At 42.6% G+C, this 8,947-nt stretch overlaps 1 protein-coding gene across 1 annotated transcript in view; it reads left to right on the top strand.

The window, feature by feature from the left end:
• Positions 1-8,947, top strand: part of KIAA1211 (KIAA1211 ortholog) — a 43,604-nt gene that overhangs the window by 25,435 nt on the left and 9,222 nt on the right. The window contains exons 3-7 of the mRNA XM_009335207.1: positions 2,282-2,446; positions 4,980-5,048; positions 6,455-6,637; positions 8,117-8,179; positions 8,326-8,903. Coding sequence (XP_009333482.1) covers positions 2,282-2,446; positions 4,980-5,048; positions 6,455-6,637; positions 8,117-8,179; positions 8,326-8,903 — 1,058 coding nt within the window. The remainder of the gene's footprint in view (positions 1-2,281; positions 2,447-4,979; positions 5,049-6,454; positions 6,638-8,116; positions 8,180-8,325; positions 8,904-8,947) is intronic.

The raw sequence follows: 8,947 nt of genomic DNA, 5'->3' as shown, positions 1-8,947 counted from the left end.
TTCTCATCCACCAGTACCCCCAAGTCCTTCTCGGCAGGGCTGCTCTCAATCCCTTCATCCCCCAGCCTGTATTGATACTGGGGGTTGCCCCGACCCAGGTGCAGGACCTTGCACTTGGCCTTGTTAAACCTCATGAGGTTCACACGGGCCCACTTCTCAAGCTTGTCCAGGTCCCTCTGGATGGCATCCCGTCCCTCTGGCGTGTCGACCGCACCACTCAGCTTGGTGTCATCTGCAAACTTGCTGAGGGTGCACTCGATCCCACTGTCTATGTCATTGATGAAGGTATTAAACAGTACCGGTCCCAATACGGACCAGTACTTCTTTTGTAAGAAGAAAGGAGCAGCCTCAACTCAGAAAACACATTATCAGATGTGTTCTGTATCAGATGTATTTCAGCTGTTCTGAAGTAATTTTCTACTAGCATCAGAGGACCTGCAGTAATAGAGCAGAATTACAGCCTTCACACCATCTAATACAGACCTGTTTGCTCTCTCCAACTCCCATTTACGCAGTGGAAACATGTAAGATTTCAAGTCAGAGAGTTGCACTGCTAACATGACAGCTTGGGAGGACTTGGTGAAACCCCTGCCTTTAGACTAGGGCGGCACTGCCAGTAATCTAGGCAGGAATAAAACTCTGCCATTCAAAACTGCCCACTACACCAAAATGATGTACTAGATGAATTTCATTACTTTCTGCCAAAATCCAAATGGGCATAAATAATGCATAACTCAATGAGGAGCCTGAGAAAAACTATTCTAATTTAATAACCTGATTATGAGGAGTCTCTGCATGTACTTTTTGTCTTAATAGTTCAATATAGAAATCTGGTAATGTTTTCGGGTAATATGCATCAACTTTTAGAGTCTAGTCAACTGGGCAACGATGGCAAGCAAGACTGATCTGACCTGAATCCTTTTAGAGGTCCATCCGCTGCTACTAAAGCATATCTTCCCTTGCCAACTGCTCACCTAAGCCATGCTACTGGTTCTGTGCTACAGGGAAAAAACAAATCTTTGTTTTACATGCTATCTACACCAGTCTTCTGCAGTTTGCAGTGACAAACTCGTGTCAAGGGTCCGTCTATGTACCTGACATTCCCACTGAATAGAAGCTGCACAGCTGAACTGAGTATTGCTGAGCTGTAGATGTTCATAGTAACACAAGACAGAAATGGGAGATCTCCTTTGGAGAATTTTCTGTGCTTGAAAGAGAGTAAAGCAGGAAAATAACTCCATGGTTCCTTCCTTCCTAACTGAGAATGATTCCCTGAAATACTTCAGGAAGAAAATCTATCAATAAATGTTCCTTACTCCATTTGCTTCTTCTAGAGAATTTATTCTAACTATTTTGCAAAAAGTTCACTCTCAAAGACTGTATGGTACGTGTCTCTGCAGTAGCCAGGGCTGTAATTTCTCCAATTCATCCTACCAGAGGACAGATATTATATGCTACTTATTTTACTCATCTTACTCTTGATATAATTCAAGAGTACTTTCTTGTGACCCTTGAGAGAAGATTACTTAAACAAGGAAAATAAATGGTGGGAAAGCTCTTTTATCCATTCATCTACTGCATGTCCCTTGCATAAACTTCTTTGTGCAAAAGCAGTGATGTGGCAGTGCGCGTGAGCATGAGCAGACATGAATTTGTGCACTGTTCCTATGAGATCAAGCATCTAAAAGAAGCTGGGTTTCCCCTCGTTTGCGAATTTACCTCCTCTAAGGCAGGGTTATGTCAACCCCTTAGCATTTAAAACTTAACGACTAATCGTTACAATAAGGATATCTTTAAGAACCACAGATGCATGAGATGCAGGGTTTGGGGGCTGGAGAAGAAAAAGGTTGCCTTTTGGGGCTGTTTTAGCTTCTCAATGTACATTTGGCTCATGGCCTTGTTTCTTTGCAACAGTAAGGCTTCATAATTAGCTTGTATAAACAAAGTCTTAATCTAGGACATAGATTAAAAAAAGAGAAGGAATGTTTCAAAATTCACAATAAGTTTTCAAAGGTTGTCAGCTTGATGAGAATTCAAGTTGATCATCCAAAATCAGAAGTCATGCAGTAAGTTCCTGACCTTGTCACTTTGTGGGGAGAAAGAAGAGGGGATGGCCACTGTGTTGCAGCAATGTGAGCCTCAAGTTGACCTTTTTATCCAGAGTCAGAAGTTGCCCTGAGTGTTTCTGTGCAGCTTTCACGTGGAGAAGGGGTGCGTGCTACACTTGGCTTGTTTTGCTCATAATATAAATACGGGTTTTTTTTCTTTTCTTGTTTTTCAGCAACAGTTGGCCAAGAATATAAAATTTGGGCAGCCTCCACAAATGACAGTTTCTGTGAGGACAATGGGGGAGGCAAACGCTAGTATGGAAGAGGATGCATTGCTCAGAAGCCCCATGGAGATTGAGGCTCAGCAGGACACAGCGATCTCAGACAGCGGTAATAAAGTAAGTACTTTAAATCGACGTATTCATGACATTATAGCAGTATTAAAACAGTGAAGTTCACTGGGGCACAGCAGATGTCTCCAGTGAGGTGTAGCTGAGCTCAGTGGGCTGTTTTATGTGGGTGGGATCTCTCAGCTCATGCTTCTTTGACTGGTGAGAAGTGTGTGCTCTTGGCATGCTGAGCCGGGTCCCACAGAATTATCGGTTTGAATGTCTGCTCTGAACTTCCAGCAGTGCAGATATCACTCGCACTGTAGCTAGAAGACAGGAATTTTTTCTGAGACAGAAAATGTCTTGAAATATGGACTTCGCAGCATGGAAAGTTGTGCACAGCATCAAATGGCAAAAAGGAAAATCATTCCAAAATGAGAGGGGTATGGAGCCTAAATCCGTAAAATCCTGGGTCTTGGGGTAAATATCCGTATTTCTCGTGGACAGAACTGAAGGCAAAGAAGGGGGAGAAACATTTTGAGAATGTTCCCTAAATCCAAACGTCCAGTATAATTCAAATAATTATTCAAATTATCCATGAAGATTTTGATACTAGGAACTGCAGGCATTCAGGTGTCCAAAAAGGGCTTGTTCAGGAATGAAGAAACACGGCGAGTGATGGAAGCTCTCTGGCAATCCTCTAAGGCGAGACTGGTTCTGTGTGTTGCTGTAATGGCTGAAGGGAGCGGAGTGGACAGAGGAACATCCTTCCCTGCCCGGAGGAGGCTGACTGTGGCTGGGAACTGCTGGGGAAGACACGCAGCAACTTACCATGTGCATGCAGCCTGTAAGATCCTGGAGGGACACCAAGGCATGGGCCTCAGCTTGTGTTCACTAACACTAGTGCTAGCTGTGTGAAAGGCAAAGGCAGTAAGCGTCCTCTGCAGCTCATGCCTATATTCAGCCAAACACACGGAAGTGAGATTTATGGCTGAGGTGGCCCAAATTCTTCATTAGTCTTCAAGGGGCAACATAGCTCCTCTGTGATCACCCTTCGTGGCTGTGGTCGGATCTGTCAGGGAGCCAGGCATTTGGATAGGACCTGCACACTCATGCCTCTCCCTCTGCAGTCTGGAAGGATAAAAATGCAGTCAAAGTAAGGTATATTTCTTGCGCTTCACAAATTCTCCCTTTTGAAGCAATCGGTTAAGGTGAATCAAGAGCATCCTGCGCACACAAAAAGTGCAGTGGGATTGTGGACAGGTTTTGGCTATGTACCCTGGTACTAGGTGAGACTCTGTGTTTGATACCAACATAGATTCTCTGCAGACAGCTGTCTTGCTGGGTCCTGCAGGAGACCTGAATGTCACCTAGTGACCTCCAGCTCGAAGGAGAAAATAACTCAAGCACGAAAAAAACACTGGAGTGTCTTTGTGTAATAAGGAGGGAGAGATTCAGTCCTTACAACCTACTCTTTTAAATATTATGTTTTGAAAACAAAATTAATGCCCCTTTGCATAGTTCTTTTTCCAAATACTGAAGGAACAAACATCCCTACTCAGGAGATTACAGACACCAACAAACCAATGCTACATGCATAGGGTCAGCCAGAGCACTGGGTACTTTCCTTTTCTCTTACTGTGCGCTACTCGTTACCTGCTTAAACACGGATTTCTGGTGCACGGCGGCTTGCCTGGTTTCTGCTCCTGCCTCTGCTGTTGGCCTTGTAACTCCTCTGTGCGCTTATCTGCGTAGGTCCTGGGGGGATGGGGTGCCTTCTGTCAGGAGTTGGTGGCCAGGACCACATGGCGCTGCTCTACTTCAAACAGGTTTCCTGTGTTGCTTTGTGACTTTTGATTTTCCCGACTGAGTAACTGGGATCGATGGCAAGAGTTCTGTATTTCGTTTAGCTTCTATTTGTAAAGCTGATTTTTTAGGCGTTATACTAACAATCACGTGCACCTGGTGTAATGGGATCCCAACACGCATTAGGTTATGAAGTAATACTGTGATATAATGATTAAAAATGTTTCTGTGTGTGATGAATGCTGCTTCCACCCCTGCGCCTTAAAAATCCCCTCCTGTGAGATGGCTAGGAGAGGGATGGTAGCTAAGGAGTCCTAGTGACTGACAGGCTCCGATTGCTCTGGGGGAGCTGGTTTGCTTTGTAAGAAGAGGAGTCGTCAAGAATCTGGAGTTGAAACTCTTTGCGGCAGAGGTAATGCCTGATCAAGTTCCTATTTTTTTTCCTTAGGTGTAGATCAGGAGAAAATAAAGTTATTAAGAGCTGATTGAAATCCTACAAAGCTATGCTCTTTCTTTTGGTTCGGAACCTGGTTATCTTGAACCTGGTTATCTTGCTAAGGAAGCGTGAGCGTTTTGCCTTTTGTAGAGTCTTGTAGCAGCAACTGCTTCTGTATAGACAGCAGTGATTCAAGGCTCACAGCATTTAGGAACAAGAATTGTTTATCCATCCATCTGGCAGTGACAGGGAACAGGGTAAAAATCCTACTCTAACATGCATGACTTCACAAGTCCTTTGAACCATATTTATTAGATCCTTTGCATTTTAATATCTAGCTGTGGTAATCTTGTTTTCTAGTCCACTGACACCCCAGATTTGTTGAGAACAATGAATTTGCCTGGAACAGGACATGAAGTGGAAGAAAAGGTAACAAAACTTTTACACTCGGTTTGCACCAAGTTAGTTTCTAATTTTAGTTACTAGAAGCCTGACAGTTTTTGCTTTAATACACATTTCATTGTTCCATGATCATCCAAGATTTCGTGAACGTTGCGCAGTTTGGAGGCTAGTAAATAAGCAATAACTAAGACTGAGAAATCTGTAAGAGTTGATTGCAGGAAACAGCAGAACTCGGTCTCTGCCAGTCTTGCTTTTTTTTGTATTAATCATGGAGTCATAATTTTCATAAGTATTTCTACTACTTTGTTATGCCTACATGTAATTCAGTAAGCATATGCAAAATGTTCCATCAGCTTTTAAGTAATTGGTTCCCTAATTAGCATATGTTTAACCTCAGAAGATTACAGAGCTGTCTTGAAAACAATGTATGTGATTTTCTTTCCTTACCGAAGATGTCTTCTCCCTTCTTTTTTTTTCTGTCTTCTTTTTCCACTTGGATTGTGCCAAATACCAGTCTCAGGATGATAGCTCAGTGACTTACAGGAGAGACTGATTACAGGCTCACTCTTACATGTCTAGACATACAGTGCCACTGTATTTATTCATGAGAGGAGTCTCACTAAATCACTTTGTATTTGCACTTTCTGAATCCAGATATTTGAAGGGCAAGAGAAAAAAGCACCAATCAAAGCCAGTATTGTCTTATTTTATTTTTAGCTGTTCTTTGGTGCTAGCTTGGACTGTGGAGGGAAGGTTTTCCGCAGGCACTGTGCCAGTCTGAGATCCAATACCATAGTCATCTCCCATGCAGACAGCATAGCTCTGTAGCTGTTCTATTATAATGCTTAGATAAGTCAATCTGACTTGCTCTTGCCTAAAGTGTATAATCTAAATCATATAAAGATGTAGATATTGCTTCCACAGTAAGCAAACTTTAAAATGTCCCAGTGTTTGATGTTGCTTAAAACTCTGCCGCTGCCCTTCCCATTCCCAACAACTTCTGAGTGGAGCTAAACTGTGAAAAAACTTCAGTTAGAATGGTCTAAGTAATTTTTAAGTGAAAAGTATAAAAATTTGTAATACTGGAAATAGAAAAATATTACAGCTGTAACTTTCATGTCCAAAGTTCATGATTTGTATAATGGAAAAACAGGGTTTGAAATCTTTTCTGCTAATAACTCCTTTGAATTCAAAACTGCAAAGGCTTTTTGTGTGTGTGTGTGTGTGTGTGTGTGTGTTCTTTCTTTCTCTCTCTCTCTCTCTCTCTAATAACTCCTTTGAATTCAAAACTGCAAAGGCTTTTTTTTTTGTGTGTGTGTGTGTGTTCTTTCTTTCTCTCTTTCTTTCTCTCTTTCTTTCTCTTTCTCTCTCTCTCTCTCTTTTTTTTGAACAAATAGCTTAATAATAGCTTCTTGTGTTTGTGATACAAACAGGTCACTCCAGTCAAATCATCTCGGCCAAAAAGACAATTTTCCTGTTCTGGCACAATTGAAACAATCAATTTGGATGCAGTTCCCCAGGCTGTTGCTCGTCTAGACAACAGTGCAGCTAAACACAAGCTGTCAGTGAAGCCAAAAAAGCAGAGGGTATCAAGAAAGCACAAGAGATTAACAAAGGTATTGAATCACAGGCCAAATAGCGAGAGGAGGGGGATTGCTTTTGAAGCTGGGTACAAAATAATCTTAACTGAGTGCACCAGGAGTAGCTATAGACGGGACTGTCTTAAGATGTGATGAACACCGTTAGAGATAGCTATTGAAAGCTTCTTCGACAAACCTTGTGTCTTCAGGGCAAAACAAAATGCATGCTTCTTTCGTTTTGTCTTGAAATCAAGACCTAAAGATGAAACCCTAGCTGGAGAGAAGATACAAAGAAGTTTTAATATGGCCTGTTGGGACAAATACTACTTACACCTGAGGTACTTCCACTAGGATTTTACATTGGGAGAGCTTTCTGATTCTAGTTTTTCTAGTAAAATATTTAGGTCATAAAGGTCTGAAGGATATCTGCCACTGTTATTGCTGCTCTGGTATAGGCAATCTGACAGTGCAAAATTTGGTTGGGGGAAAAAAAATAGGTTCTCTAAAACTGGCATGGGTTCTGACAGTGATAATATCATTGTCTTATAAGAAAGAATAAGACTGAAGTAACACAGCTCTTGCCACAGCTAGAGTGAACTATCAAATCCTCACTTTGTACTCTTACTGCATGGCTATTTTGTTTTTTATCCTGACATCTTACCAGTGCTTGTAAATGGGACAAGACTATTGAACTACTACAGGGTTCAGGAGAGGCCACTGTCCTTTCTGCTGCACCATTGTACTTGCATTTATCACTCTTGCAATGAAGAAATCAAATTTAAACCTCTTGTTTATACAGAATGTTTAACTGGAGCCAAATGATGGCTCAACAAATGATAGCTAGACAGGGCATTAGCTGAGCTGTTTTCCTCAAGGAAAGTGCTGGGAAGCGCTCTTCAGGTGCAGCTCATCTTCAGACCATGTCGCTACGGAGACAAGGAGTAAGCTGTGAAGAAGATCTGTATTCAGTTTATTGCAGGTATTGCACCCACATGCCAGGTCTGTGGGGCAAGCACAGGGAAGCAGCAGTCAGCAGTTAGTACCTGCCTCAGTACAGTACAGTATTGCTGGGGAGCTCTAGGTTCTCTGTCCATGCATGGTCCCACGGTTCCTGCAGCAGAATTGGAGTCTCAGCACAGCTAGTGGAGGAAGATATCCTGGCTCAGGATTTGTGAAAAGCAACCAAACTGTGTTTCCCTGAGCAGTGTTCTTTCCTGGCTAGCATTGCAGATCCCTTTTCTGCAGGCAACAGCTTCTGTCTCTGCAAGTAACAGCTAGATTTGCCATGAAATAACTGGCAAAACAATGCCCTTAAGCAGGTGCTCATTATTTCAGGCTTAAAGGATGGAGTTCTAAGTAGTGGAACAGGCATATGAAACCTATGCTCTATTCCTTGGACTTCTGTAAATTTGAAATGGCAGGTCTCAATCTGGATTAGCTCATGTACACCAAATGGTGATTCAATATTTAGCATTATACTGTTATCCCTGTTGAGATGTTTTCTTTCTTTTAAAGGCTATCATCCGAATAGATGAGAGGCATGGGATATATGATGGTGTGATCCATAAATTGGGGTGGGTGTGTTGGTGTGTTGGCTCTAGATCTAAATCATTGTTTAAGAATAAAAAGTTGATTTCCATTTGCAACTGATTGTTTGTTCACTGTAAAGAATAACAAGCCAATAGGCAATATTCAGTAACTCCAAACTTGTCTCTCAATTTTAGGGATCACAAAGTTTAACAATAACAGAATTTGAGCCGGAGGACCTAGAAACTCCACTGTATGGAGACAGATACCCAGGTTATAATGGACACATCATAGCAGACAAGCTAATCCAGAACAGAGATGAGCAGAAACAGCTTCAGCTGGCAGAGGAGAAAAGAACTGAAGATCGCTGGGGCATCTTTGAGGCCGAAAGGATAAGGCAGATTGTAGAAATGGAAGAACAAAGAGAAATGGAAGAACAAAGATGCCAAGAACTTGAGCAGATGCAAAAAGAGCAGGAGAGAAGGCGTTGTGAAGAAGAGAGGAGGCAGTATCTCCTTGAAGGAGAGACATCTTTGAAAATAGAAGAGCAAACATGCCATAAAGAGGAGAGAAGACTGCTGGAGGCTGAAAAGAGGCAAGAGCTGGAGAAGCAGAGGCAGGAGTTGGAGGAGCAACAGAGACGAGAGCTGGAGGAGCAGAAGCACCAGGAACGGGAGGAGCGACAGAGACAAGAGCTGCAGGAGCAGAAGCGACAGGAACGGGAGGAGCGACAGAGACGAGAGCTGGAGGAGCAGAAGCTCCAGGAACAGGAGGAGCAACAGAGACGAGAGCTGCAGGAGCAGAAGCTCTGGGAACAGG

This window comes from Pygoscelis adeliae, unplaced genomic scaffold (genome assembly GCF_000699105.1).
Source record: "Pygoscelis adeliae isolate BGI_AS28 unplaced genomic scaffold, ASM69910v1 Scaffold21, whole genome shotgun sequence".
NCBI lineage: Eukaryota > Metazoa > Chordata > Aves > Sphenisciformes > Spheniscidae > Pygoscelis > Pygoscelis adeliae.
Note: the sequence above shows the minus strand (reverse complement) of the source record. Positions and strands in the feature narration are given on the sequence as shown.